The sequence below is a fragment of the Zootermopsis nevadensis genome, unplaced genomic scaffold (assembly GCF_977971745.1).
Source record: "Zootermopsis nevadensis isolate Lab colony 2312 unplaced genomic scaffold, Znev_1.0 Znev_ptg000011l, whole genome shotgun sequence".
Classification (NCBI taxonomy): Eukaryota; Metazoa; Arthropoda; class Insecta; order Blattodea; family Termopsidae; genus Zootermopsis; species Zootermopsis nevadensis.
In genome coordinates this window covers 15,696,004-15,710,186 of record NW_028259143.1, presented here as the reverse complement: position 1 = coordinate 15,710,186, position 14,183 = coordinate 15,696,004, and the positions used below count along the sequence as shown (strand labels likewise).

Below are 14,183 nucleotides of genomic sequence, written 5' to 3'. Positions count from 1 at the left end.
TTCGGTGCTGGATAACATCAGTGGTTGATACATTATTTTTTGTTGTTGTTGCAGCGTGCTGAAGGCTCTCATATTCCTGAACAAACTAGCCACGCCTTGTTCCAACTCACTGGAGCCTTACGAAATGTTGCAGGAGAAGAGGAAATGTTTCCCAAGTTTGTATCAACTGGTGCTGTCAATGAGTTGTGTAAAGCCATGGATTTTTTCTCTTCTGACCTTGATGTGATCAGTAACATTTCAAGAACACTCAGGTATTTTAGTATTCAGTCTTTCTCAATGGTGTACAGTTTCCGTTAGCAATATGAAGTATGTTGTTTGCTGTTTTCATGATATAGGTGCTACTCTTTACATGCTGTAGTGAACAAGAATTTACAAAACCATTTTGTATTACTTGTGGTGATGTACTAGCAAACAACAGTCTCAAACCTTCTCTACTTTGCCACCATTTGGAAATGAGGCACCCCACTTAAATAAATAAACTCTCAACTTTTTGAATAAAATTTTGTTTGGATATTATCCATCGTCTAGTAAATATAAAACGTAAAACGACGGCTTTATCGTGTTCAATGAATTTTCATTTCTACGTCTATTCTTTTACGTCCCACGGATGGATGGTGTGGTGATGTCTTTTTATTCCGGGACTTTCACTTTTTTATTTTGTCCGGAGATAGGGATTAGCTCTATCTAGTGGACCCAACTGTGTAGGAACCTGAAGACGGAGATAGAGTCCCATCTCCGAAACGTCGTTTTACGTTTTATATTTACTAGACGATGGATAATATCCAAAAAAAAAATTATTCAATTGACTCTTCACCATCGTCAAGAAGTTTTAGGTTCTCAACTTTTTAGTAACCTCTGCTAGCAGGAAAGGCCACTACAGTGTTGTTAGCATTTCAAATACATACATTTTGTCTTGTGCAAATTTGAAAACCAGGCACAGGAACAAACTCAATGCAGAACCAGGTTTAAGACTTCATCTTTCTTTTGTGATTCCAGACCAAGTTCATTTGCTCATTGCAATGTTCATTCAAGGCCTCTACATGCTGTGACAGATTTTGTAGTTATATGTAACAAGTTGTAGATTTATGTTTGAGAAAAATGCCAGATCTTTAAAAGTTTAGTGTTATTTAATTGTGATTACTGAAAAGAGCACATAAATAGAACACTTGAAAATGTGACAGGACGTCCACCATTGACTTTTCCAGTTTTAATAGATGGTTTGTATTGTTCTGATGGACACATTTATGAAGATCACTGAAATTTATTGTCATAACACTTCACTGTACATTGACTTTAATGCTTAGCATTTTTATATGATGTGTGAAAGAACTTTGTGCTGCTTGGCAGTGGAATGTCAATACCAGGCACTTTGAATACATAATTGAATTGAGAGCCCACAAATACTAAAATGAGCTAATCATTTTGCTGGATTACATTTCACTCAATGTGCTTAAACATGCTCAATTACCTAAAATTTGGGAATAATAATGAAATGGGTATATTGTTACTTTCATGATATATCAAATCTAAAACTTCGTGACGATGGTGAAGAGTCAATTGAATAAAATTTTTCTTGGATATTATCCATCGTCTAGTAAATATAAAACGTAAAACGACGTTTCGGAGATGGGACTCCATCTCCGTCTTCAGGTTCCTACTCAGTTGGGCCCACTAGATAGAGCTAATCCCTATCTCGTTTTACGTTTTATATTTACTAGACGATGGATAATATCCAAGAAAAATTTTACTTTCATGATGCTGAGAATTTTAAATAATGAAATAAAAAATTGGCTTGTGGAGAAATGAAGAGGAAACAAAAATTGTCTATTCTATGACAGAAATCCACATCATAGACAAATATTTCAGTGTAAGATTCATAGGTGGATATTCCATCAAGTAATTTTCCTCTCATTATAAGTTGTTATGCAGATTTACTCCTCGTGATTTAAGAAATATTTTGATGTTGAATTAAAATTAACTTTATGATTAGGATAACGTGATATTTTTAATGTCTGGTTTATTTCTTCTGCAGTATAATCTCAACACATGATGACTGCTGCATGTCAATAGTTGATTATAAAAACAGTTTCAAGGTATTTGTCCAGTTGTTACAAAAATATCCTGGTCGACAAGACATTATAGTGCGATTGGGTTACGTCCTTGGAAACTTAATGGCTAGTAGCGATGTTGCTAGAACTAAGGTAAGAATGTATCTGTGATACTTTATTATATCTTTAAGTTTGAATTTATGTTCAAGAGGAGATAAGAGGGTGTTAATTTAATTCAACATTTGAACCCCCCCAAGAAGGGGATTGCCAGATTATTTTACTGAGGCCACGATCTTCCCAGGCCGGGAGGTGGTACGGCTTGGGGAGGCTAAAGCGGTGAAAAGTCAAAAGAAAACCAAATGAAACTGCTTCGAATAATCAAAGTAAATTATTTTTTTGAAAAATATTTAAATATAAGATAAACAGAACCAAGACACATTTCAGGGCTCAAACTCCGGCTGGGTATGCGACTCCAGATGCCCAACTCAACCCCCACACACCCTGACTTGCCTTCCGCCTTTTTCCTCGAGTCGTTCTCTCTCCGGCGGACACACACAGACTGTTTTTACTGCCCTGCTGTCTGATCAGGGTCTCGAAGCCGCCGACTCCAAAGAACTTAGAGAGGGGAGATAAGCCACTTCGAGCCATGAGGCATGGCTCACATTGTACCAGCTGTCCCCGTTTTCTTCATTGCCGCTGCGCAATGGCACTTTTTTCCCCTCGGAATACTCTCCTTGGAATCACATTTCTTCCAGTCCTTCACACAGCTGAATGCCTCTTGGGACCTTACACTTAATGCACTTCTTAAGTGCTGTCATTTTTACAGCGTGATTGTCTTGTAAGGGAAAATTGTGACTCTTGAGAAAAAGAAATTGAACTTGCATCAGATCAGATCAGGGAACCAGAGCATGGAGTAACATTTCAGCACCATTCCTTGCTATAATCTGAGAAGTGTGGAAGTTGGCATTATTGTGACTGAAGAGCCATGTTCTGTTGTGCAAGCAATGTATTTTTTCATGGAGAGTACAACGGAGTTTCAAATGCAATACTTCAACATAGGTTTTCCTGTTTTGCAGCAGGCCTCAATGAAGGGAACACTTTTGTCACAGTGAATCAAAATTATTTCACCACTGAAGAGCTATGTTTCGTCCTCAGTCATAAGTATTATAACATTTTGTTATTTGATTTGGGGTCACTAAGTTTTATGACTGCCTTCATGTGCATCGTCTGGCCTGTATTGTTATCCATCTTTGATGTTTTTCACCAGTACCAAACCATTGTTTCATTTTGCTCTGTTCCTCAGGTAAAGTGAAACAAATACCACTTATTTTTTTATTTATAATTTTGAGATCTGGAAATTCTCTTCATCTGAATTATTCAATTTTTTTTTTAAAATAAAAATGTCTGTTCAGTCTGCCAGTATTTAGAAAGTTCGTTGTATTCTTTTACACACAAGATTGTAATGAAAAATATATTTTCTCAAATCTAAAACTTCTTGACGATGGTGAAGAGTCAATTGAATAAAAGATTTCTTGGATAATATCCATCGATGGATAATATCCAAGAAAATTTTTATTCAATATATTTTCTATTTCATTTTAGCCCACCTTCCCCTATATTTCTTATCACACATGCTTGTGTACATTGGTCTGTAAAAATTATAATTTTAAATATTAGACATGTTTTGTTTCTTCCACTGTTGTTTGTTCCATGCATGATTATTCTTGTTGCAGTTCTTCAATGAAGATGGTGCAGTTGCTTCTATGCTGAACTTACTGGCCATTTATATGGATAAAGACCATAAAATGTTGGGATCCACAAATCATCACAGTGAATTTAACTCTGATGCAGGGTCAAATGGATCTGTTGAAGATGTTATAATAAAGGTACAGATTCTTAATTAGCAACACCCAGGTTTTGAAGGGCCTAACCATTCAGAATTAAAAAATTGAATTCTTGAAGGCTTACAAGAATTACTATAAATAACTCATGGTAGGAAGGCATAATGAAAATCTTGAAATAAAGGTGTCTTTTAGCATCATGCTATTGGACTGCTTTATACAGCAGGCAGTTAAAACCTATGGCTTATGGGATGCATGTTGCCCTCTGATGTTTTATGTGGCCCAACTCAACTGCTAAATTATGTGCAGCCCAATATTTCCCATTTTAATAAATATCAAGTTTCAGTTGCATGTAAAATGGCTGCTTCTGTACTGCTGTTTCATATTTAAATTAAATGAAACTAACATTTGTGTATGCTTGTAGAAAGCATAAAACCAGCAGAACTTTTGAGGAATAAGAAGAGGGAGTATCTAAAAGATCAGATAGGGGAGCTGGAAACTAACAGCAAAAACAAAAACATTAGAGTTGTATAGAGGCATAAGTAAATTTAAGAGGGGGTACAAACCTAGGACACATTTGATCAACGACGAGAATGGGGATCTGCTCGCAGACTCGCACGGCGTAGTAGACAGATGGAAAGATTACTTTAGTAAGTTACTACATATTCACATAGCAGATAAATTTAAAGAGCCTGAAGTACATAAAGCAGAGCCTTTCATCTCAGAACCGACCCTCAATGAAGTTGAAATTGCCACTGGGAAATTAAAACGTTATAAAGCTCGAGGTATTGACTCAATTCTAGCAGAAATAATCCATGCAGGTGGTAGGACACTGCACTCAGAGATACACAAACTTATAGTCTCAATTTGGAACCAGAAAGTTCTACCATAACAGTGGAAAGAATCAATTGTTTCCTCTATCTATGAAAGAGGTGACAAAATTGAGTGCGGTAACTTCCGAGCTATCTCTCTTTTGTCACCGTCATACATAATTTTATTCAATATTCTTCTGGTATGGTTAACAACATTTATGAATGAGACTATCAATGACGATGAATGTGGGTTCTGCTATAATAGGCAACTATTTATCAGATCTTTTGCATAGACAAATATGTGGGAGTATAATGGGTCAGTACACCAACTATTTGTGAACTTTCAGAAGGCATATGACTCATTTAGAAGAGAGAGGTACTGTATGGCATTTTAATTGAGTTTTGAATACCAAAGAAACTTACGAGGTGTGATCGGAAAGTTTCAAGACTGTGTCGATAGAGGGAGAACCGGATGTACTACGAGCTTCTGCCACTAGGGGGTGCGGCCTACATTCATAGTGAATCAGTGTGCCAGCCGGCATCATCGAATTAGCATTTGTTTCTTAGTTATGGGCGTTTTGGTAGTGCATTACACCGACCCTCCTGCGATTTCGGAATGGCGGATTTTCATGAACAAATCAAATTTTGCCAAAGACTCGCCAAAACGGCTACGGAAACCTATGAAATGCTAAAGCAAGCATTTGGGGAGTCCGCAATGGGTCGTGCACAAACTTTTGTGTGGCATTCATGTTTTAAAAATGGCCGAACCTCTGTCGATGATGACGAGCGTTCTGGACGACCATCTTCGAGCACAACGCCCGAAAATGTTACGAAGATTCGGCAGGCGATTCACGAAGATCGACGTCGTACCATCAACGACTTGTGCGACATTGTTGGGATAGGCTATGAGACCTGTCAGCTGATTCTAAAGGAAGAACTCCACATGCGACGCATCCTCTCTGAGGACCAGAAGCAGAATCGACTTGACTTCTCGTTTGTCAGGAGCTCAAAGATCTTGCAAGAACCGACCCCAACTTCCTTTCTAAGCTCCGTGTGACTTCTTCCTCTTCCCAAAGATGAAAATTCAGCTAAAGGGAAGGAGATTTGAGACGATAGAAGAGATTCAGGCAGAATCGCAGATGGTGCTTGACAGGCTGACAAAGAAAGATTTCCAGGGATGCTTCCAGGCTTGGCAGCGGCGCTGGGATCGTTGTGTTCACTCCCAGGGGAACTACTTCGAGGGTGATGGATGAATTTAATACCTGAGATAAGTGTACGGGTTTTTATAGACGCAGTCTGGAAAATTTCCGATCGCACCTCGTATTAGGTTAATTAAGATGTGTATGGAACGGTGTATCTAGTAGAGTTTGTATAGGTAACCTTCTGTCAGATCCCTTCCCAATGCACAATGGCATTTATCTCCAATGCTTTTTAATTTTGCTCTAGAACGTGTCATCAGGAAGGGTTTGAATTCAGTGGTCTGCACCAGGTAATTGCTTATGCTGACGATGTCAATTTGTTGGGGGATGGTGTGGGTACCATAACCAGAAATGTAGGAACTCTCCTACAGGCTAGCAAGAAAATATGCCTAGAAGTAAATGTAGACAAAACAAAATACGTGGGCGTAATACGGAATCAACATCAGAAACAATGGCGGAACATAATTATAAGTAATTATCAAAAGTAGACGGTTGTGACTTGTGATAGCTTCTGAAACGATCACCCCTTTTTTTAACTGCCCTCGATAGACATGCCTGACGTACACTCAGTCAATGAGTCAGTCGTTAACGTACATCAAACTCTTTTCTGTATAATATTTTCTTACTTCAATCCAGTTTGTGCAGGAATGCGACTATTCTTTATTTCCAGCTGATTCGTATTCTCGCTAATATGTGCATTAATCCGGAGGTAGGCAGCAGCCTGGCATGTTCACCTACTGTATTCTACAGCTGTAATGGACATCAAAGGGAAATGAACACCAATCATATCAGTATTGGTAATACAGGAGATGATAACAGGGTAAGAAAAACAATTCTCTCGTGTCTCATGATTTAACTCTGTTGTGGATTGGACTGGAAGCCATACTAAGAAGACCTGATATATAATTTTAATGGGTTCATCCATTAATTTTATTTATGAATGGTCTTAATTGTCTAGGGAAATTAAAAACTGGGGCATTACTTGTTCTGTTCTATTTTGGAGGAAATATGTTTTTTTTCCAGTAATCCAGACGAAGTATTGCTTTTCACACTTTTGTTTAGACGATCGATATTATCACATACGCTGTCGGTAGTTTTTGTCTGTTTATCATTTTTCAGATCATATATTTATAAAATATCCGTATTGAGGATGATTCTATAAATAGTTTCTTACACAAAGGCAAAATCCTAATTGCAAGTACAGTACAGCTCAAAATACATTATAAGAATTGCAGTCCTTGTAAAAATGTCCTTACATTTTGGTCTTTCAGACACAGCAACATGGAGGTTTCATTACATAGTTATTAATGAGTGCAAGAAACAAACTGCTAAACTACAAACTTTTTTTAAACATTTAATAATTGTTAATTTTATATTTTTTTAAGGATGGAAGACAGTTTTTAGATATCCTTCTAACTGTGTTGCGCCGCAAATCAGTGATTGAAAGTGAAGAGTTAGTGCACAGTATTCTCAGTACACTCAATAACCTTTCTTATTACCCAGCGAGTAATGATGGAGCATTTGGGGAACGGCAGCTAGAGATTGCACAAGGTATATTACACCTTATTTAAGAAAAGTGAAGTTTACTTGTATGATCTGAAACTTTTACGACGACTAAGTATAATGAATTCTTCTTGGGCTACCAGCGGTGTCACGTGGTTTAATGGAGAAAACACCTTTTTTCCATGTTTATTATTTGATTAAAGCATTTTAACTACTACCAGTTGATACTAATGTTCATTTTAGGTAGTTAGAAACACTAGATGTAAAGGCTGTGACTTAAGAACATATAAAAATCCTTCCACATTGTGGAGCAGAAAAATGTATGAACTTCTGAGTGGTGATTCCATTAACGGAAGTCGGAAGAGTGGAATTTTTTTGTTTCTGCTGTCTTATTACATTTGTCCAGCCACTAATCACTAATTCTTTATTATTTGTTGTGAAAGGAAATTGTACTTCTTGTCCAAGATTGAACTGTGTAGTTTTGGAAATTAGTCTGTATCTGGGCAGCTAACAGAACATGTTACTTTTTAAAATGGGAATGCTAAACACTTTATGTTCTTCAAGTTTCTTGTAACTCCAATTTAAACTTAAAATGGTCTCCCTGCACACATAAAGATGTTTTTTTCACTTCTGTCTATGCTGAAGCCTCATTTTGGGGGATGCTGTTGTGATTATTCTGTGCTTCAAGCCACAATATCACTATGCAATTTCTTTTACTGATTTCCTTCTTGAGAGTCAATTACTAAAGTTCTTGGACTAGGATGATCACTCAAAATAAAATCCTCTCATCAGAGATGAACTGGTGAATCTGTCCTCAAAAGTAGTGATTTAGCCAGAATCAACAATTACTTTGTTAAAATACGTGCACGGAGCATGAGAACACTTTTGTGTACTTCAGCAGAAAATTTCAGCATTAAATAAAATTCCTCATAATATGTGGCCTGGTTGACAACTGAAAAACTAAATAAATATAACTAATATTTAAATACTTTAAAATAGTCCACACTTCTTAATTTCAAAGTGTTACTTATTCACGATACATGATCATTTTATTAAAAGGCTTATAATTTAATACTGTACAACCGATGCAGTTAAGAAACATTACATAAACTATGAATAATTAATCAGCTGTTTTGGCCTTCATAGTAGAGTAAGCCATAATGTTCACTGACACAAATACTACATTTTTACTTTTTATGTGAGGTACCAAATGAGACAGAATTGTTGATTTTTCATAATATTAACTTTCTATGTGTGCTGCTTAAATTTTTGTTTATTGCATCCACTGAGTGGAACAATAAATTAGTTTTATTTACATTGAATTGCATGGAGAACTAGTCGGTTCCATCCTGTGTGAGAAAACTATATTTAACTCTGTCCATCTGCTTGTATTATTGTCAGTCCCCCCATTTCTCTTCATTAGTAGAAAATTAACTGCCACTTCAGTAGATGAAAAGTGAATGTCCAGATTACATTTGATTATTGAGTTTTTTGTTGGCCTAATGATCCCATGAATGAAAGCTAAGAACAGAACTGAATTTTTCAGCTCTGTCTTCCCTGCTAAACACAGACAACAAGGACTGTCTGGTGGAAGCAACGAGGGTGTTTGGAAACTTGACTAGATCCAAAGACACTCGAGACTTTCTTCTTGAGAGTGGTGCATGGAATCAGTTACTAAAGTTCTTGAACTGGGATGACCAGGAACTCCTTTGTACAACTATAGGAATTCTTGTAAACATGATGGCAGATTGGGATAAACGAATTGCTCTGAAAGAAGGCCATGGCATAGAAAGGTATGTGATGGAAATTTTAGTTTTATTTAAATGAAAAAAAATTATCATCCAGAATAATTTCACATGCGCAATATAATTCGCCTTTGTGCTGAAAATGTCCATTGTATAAGTGTGAAAGAAAATGTTTCTGTTCATGATGTGCTGTTTCTGATAACATATTTCACGGTGAAGATTTCCATCTTCTGGGTTATTGCGCTGTGTAGTCTGGTCGATGTTAACCAACGTTTCAGAGGTCATACTGCCTACGTCACCAGGGCGATGACGGAGGCAGTATGACCTCTGAAACGTTGGTTGACATCGACCAGACTACACAGCGCAACAACCCAGAAGACAGAAATCTTCATACTCTGATGACGGAGGCACTATGACCTCTGAAACGTTGGTTAACATCGACCAGACTACACGGCGCAACAACCCAGAAGACAGAAATCTTCATACTCGCCGCTGTGAAAACCTCAAATCTTACATATTTCACAGTGTTTCTCTCTTCAGGGTTTCTGAATCTCTTCTTGAACATAAGTCCATGAAAAGTTGTGTGATTGTTTCTTATTTATGCAGAAAATGATAAAACCCAAAACATGCGACTGAACATGATGCATGAACTGCTTAATTATGAATAAGTATGACTTAGAGTTGGGGTTTATTGCAGATCTTAGGTACCTAAAATATTGAGAAACCTTTACACACACTAAGTTTAATGCCTAATACTACTACCGGACCCTTAGTTGTGTAGGATCAGCGTACCTTGCTTTATGGTGCTGACATATTAATGCAGAGGGTTCAATATGATCCTACTAATGAAGAAAATATGTAATCAGGAAATAAACTTTACAATACCATATCTGTCCAAATACAAACACCTCAAAAAATTTTATAAAGATAAAAGATGCATGTTATAATTGAGAATTTCAGTCGTATAAATGTGGTATACCTGGGAATATACAGAGTGATCCAAAAGTCACACAACCAATATTAAAATATTTGTTGTTGGTTGCAATTCAATTCAATTTGATTGTATTAATATACATACAATATCACTGTAACTATACAAGGGCCACATCATGTTGTAACATGCTCATGCCAGTTTTTCAACAGTCAAAGTGAAAGGAAGTCTTTTTCACAAGTGCAATGATCGTTTATCGTCAAACACTTCCAGTTCTTACTTAAATTGCCAGAAAGAGTTTAGGCATACAGATGCTAACTCTTGTAACTTTACTGTGCCAGATTTAATTCTAAAACAGTTTGCTTCCAGTATTCTGATTTTGTATAGTTTTCTTAACAATTCTTTTTCAGATTTATTGTAACAAGTGAAATATTGTATTTTCAAGCTTTAATATTCTCGATCTACAGGAGTGCATAATATTTAAATCTCCCACAACATTCAAGGATTAAGTTACAAATATTTTGATCCCTCCCATGATATGAATATAGTTTATCATCTGGTACTTTGATTCAGTTGAATTGTTTTAAATTTAAGGTATTTGTATTTTTTGTGATTGAGAAATACGCAGCACAGCATGATTTTAACAATTTGTTGTTAAGTTGAAAACATTAATGATTATTATAAGGGTAAGTGAATAATTTGAATGAAAATTCTGAACTACACCTCTGTTTGTATCTGCCTGTGGTTTGATCATTTATCAGTGTTTTAACCTAACGCAGAATGCGTACCAAATCAGTTTTCATATAAGTTCATTTTGAGAAAAAGAAGAGACTGCAGTGTTCTCTTACATGTTGACTGCTTCAGTATTGCACTGAAGTTAATGGGATAATATTTAAAAAAAAATGAAGACATTAATATTGTATAAAGCAGTTGGAAATATGCACTGAAAAATCTGTTTTCTGTGAAATGTTATATTTAATTTCCAGGCTGACTAGTGTATTAAATAAATTTGGTGAAGGAGACTGGCAGCTGGCCACACTGATATGTCAGACACTTTGGAACTATTGTACTGAATCGACAAATCTTCATGCGGCTTTGGGAATCGATGAAACAAACCACTTGCTGGCAATATTGGTGGACTTTTTAGGTAAGGTTAATCGCCAAGATTTCCTCAGAATCATCACCACCAAATAACAGGCCTACTTTTCCAGATACTGATGTTACAAGCAGAATCTCAGGTTCCCACAGCAGTTTATAAATGTTTCAGAGGTCGTCGTCACTTCCATCATCAGGGTGACAAATCCTGATGATGGAGGCAGCAAGGACCTCTGAAATGTTGGTAAACTTCTACCAGACTACACATTACTGCAGTGCATATATTACAACACAGAATATTTTGTCAATCTCTTTGGAGGCCTTGGTAAGTATTTTTTTCCTCTGGTTTATCAATGGGGCAGATCCTGTCAGTGCTAATTTTTACAGTATGTTCCCATTAAAAGTTACGAGTAGGAAGTATTTTCAATACTCTCTTGATAGACATCAATACAGCCATGATCTTCATTGGTGGTACAGACACACAGATCGTAAAGAATTACAGACATGATAGTTGGGAGCCCTGATATTATTACTCAGTCCAGGGACACGAATTACATGTGATCTGTCAAGGTCAGGAACTCTGTAAAGATTTACCATATTCATGTTGTGTTACAGATGAGGAGCGTTTGTTTGGAGTTGTAGAAGGTACAGAAGTAAATGAGGCACTGGCTGCATCCGGGCATTATCAAATGTGGGAAGAATTTGCTGGAGTAGCAACAAATTTACTGGAGAAGATGGAAATCTTCTTAGATTCTCTAGATTCACTGGAATCATTGGAACATATGGAACCACTTCTCATTAGTGATCATCAAGCTTTAGGACAGCAAATATCTTTCACACATCCTGATACACAGATTCATATCCTGTAAATATTATAAAAAGCTGAGGAGAAATGTTACACTATTTAGGATAAATAATTTTGGTAACAGAGACTTGTTCATTGTCATGATAGTCACAAGCACAAATAATAAAATTTTATTCTGTGTGTGGGAGGGGAGCAGGTTCGATAATTTGTTATTCCCTGATTTCTGGGAAGAAGAGTTATGCCAGCTAAAGTAAAGTAAAGTTTGTCCCGCTACGTGCCGTAAAGGCGCTTGGGGTGAGTGGAGGTATAGCTCCTCTCTTCCTTGACCTCGGCCGGCTTTACCCCCGGGAAAGGACCCCGGTACCCATTGTAGAGGAGGCTGGGTGGGCCCCAGAGCCGGTCTGGACGCAGAGGCTAGAGGAAAAATCCTCTGCCCCCGTCTGGGATCGAACCCCGGTCGTCCAGCCCGTAGCTAGTCACTATACTGACTGAGCTATCCCAGCTCATAGTTATGCCAACTATCTAACAAAAATTAGATTGTCTTCTTGCAGAGAATTATTCCAGGCATTCAAGAAACTACATTTAACAAAAGCATGCATTTCAAATACGTGACCTGTAGTTTGGCATACAATGACGAATTGGTTCAGGTGTCTTCGACACAAAATTTTCAATGAGTTCATCAGACTGCTCCGTTAGTCATGAGAGTTGCTCTGTCGTTACCCACAGCCTGTACTTTATTGCTGTATCATCCAGTTCGTTGTAAGTGATACTTCTAGTTTTTTTCTGTACCAGGATATGAAATACATGCACTATACATATAATTCTCATTCTTAGCGTTACACACACGTGTACTTATCACTTCCTCCACTCATGCATACCTTTCTATTACCTGCATCATAAGTTTTATGTTCTGATGAATTGTACACGTATGTGTACCATGACACCAGCTAGAATATTCCCCTTTCAGATGGCTTTAGAAAACTTTGAAAGCTTGCAATATCTGGGTAAGTTTCTTTGAATTTGATGTAGGCTTCTTTGAGGCTACACAGCACTAACTATTTCTGCTTTTGTACTCGGTTTCAAAGACGACATGTCTGCTACTCTGTTGTTATTGATCTGTGGCACATACAGATGTCTGAAGACTTCAGTCCATTGTTGGGAAGCGTGGGATGAAACCAAATAATGCTTGGCAGGATGACAGATGTGGTTGATAAGTGGGCTAGGACTTCGTGTGCCCTGGCAACATTACTTTTCATCTGGAAAAATTGTTGCTGTTGTCTTTGATGGACGTCCAGGGCCACAATCTATTATCGTACAAAGTTCCATTTGCTGGAAACCTGAAGGGAAGAGACCGCTGGGGAGACCTAGACGTAGATGGGAGGATAATCTCAGGCGGGATCTATGGGAGATAGGAGTTGAAGGAAACTGGATTTTGTTGGCCCAGGACAGGGTCCGGTGGAGGGCTTTGGTTAATTCGGTGATGAACCTTCGGGTTCGGTAAGCCATCTAGTTAGTTAGTTAGTTAGTTCCATTTGCTTTAATTTTGAGCTTTATTTTGTTGTGAATTCATACATGGATCAGGATTTTTCTGGCATCCTGCAAAATGATGCTGATGCACTTACATGTTATGATTACAGATAATGTTATTTCAGAGTACAGTAGAAATGCAGCTCTGAATATATTATTTAACGTAAATCATTACATCTTTAGTATAAGTGACAAGTATGTGTGAGCTGTCAGACCTGAGTAAATGGTATGAAAATGGGCATTTCTTGCAATATAATAAATTTGTGTCTAATTGCACCTCTGTTATCTGAGGACCACCAGAAGCTACAACTTCAGTATTGAGATGCCTCAGAGTCCACCTTTAGATGATAAAGTGTATAGATTTTCATACATGCATCTGTTAACAGTTCTGAGATATGTGACATTATAAATCCCAATTTTTGTCTAGCTTACAAAAATCATGAAATTTTGTGGTGAGATTTGACCTCAAATTGGCTCCTAAGAGCAATAAGGCAAATTTGGCTTACAAGTACTCCATTTGAGGGTAATGACATGTGAATACAACAAACAGTTTCAGAGTTTTGATATTCCAAACCTGAGGAAAATTTACATAGCAGCTCTTTCTATGTAAAACACTGTTATCAAGAAGTAAGTGTACCTTCAATTCTAATTCACAGTACACTCTGAAATACACATGC

General features: G+C 37.2%; 1 protein-coding gene across 5 annotated transcripts in view; it reads left to right on the top strand.

The window, feature by feature from the left end:
* The window catches only part of LOC110831400 (uncharacterized), a 28,895-nt gene extending 16,095 nt beyond the window's left edge, over positions 1-12,800 (top strand). For all 5 annotated transcript variants that reach the window (XM_022067337.2, XM_022067335.2, XM_087347437.1 and 2 more), the window contains exons 8-15: positions 55-251; positions 2,033-2,201; positions 3,782-3,934; positions 6,571-6,720; positions 7,286-7,451; positions 8,950-9,196; positions 11,066-11,226; positions 11,790-12,800. In XM_022067337.2, coding sequence (XP_021923029.2) covers positions 55-251; positions 2,033-2,201; positions 3,782-3,934; positions 6,571-6,720; positions 7,286-7,451; positions 8,950-9,196; positions 11,066-11,226; positions 11,790-12,043 — 1,497 coding nt within the window. In that variant the 3' untranslated portion in view covers positions 12,044-12,800. The remainder of the gene's footprint in view (positions 1-54; positions 252-2,032; positions 2,202-3,781; positions 3,935-6,570; positions 6,721-7,285; positions 7,452-8,949; positions 9,197-11,065; positions 11,227-11,789) is intronic.
* Positions 12,801-14,183: the final 1,383 nt, after the last annotated feature.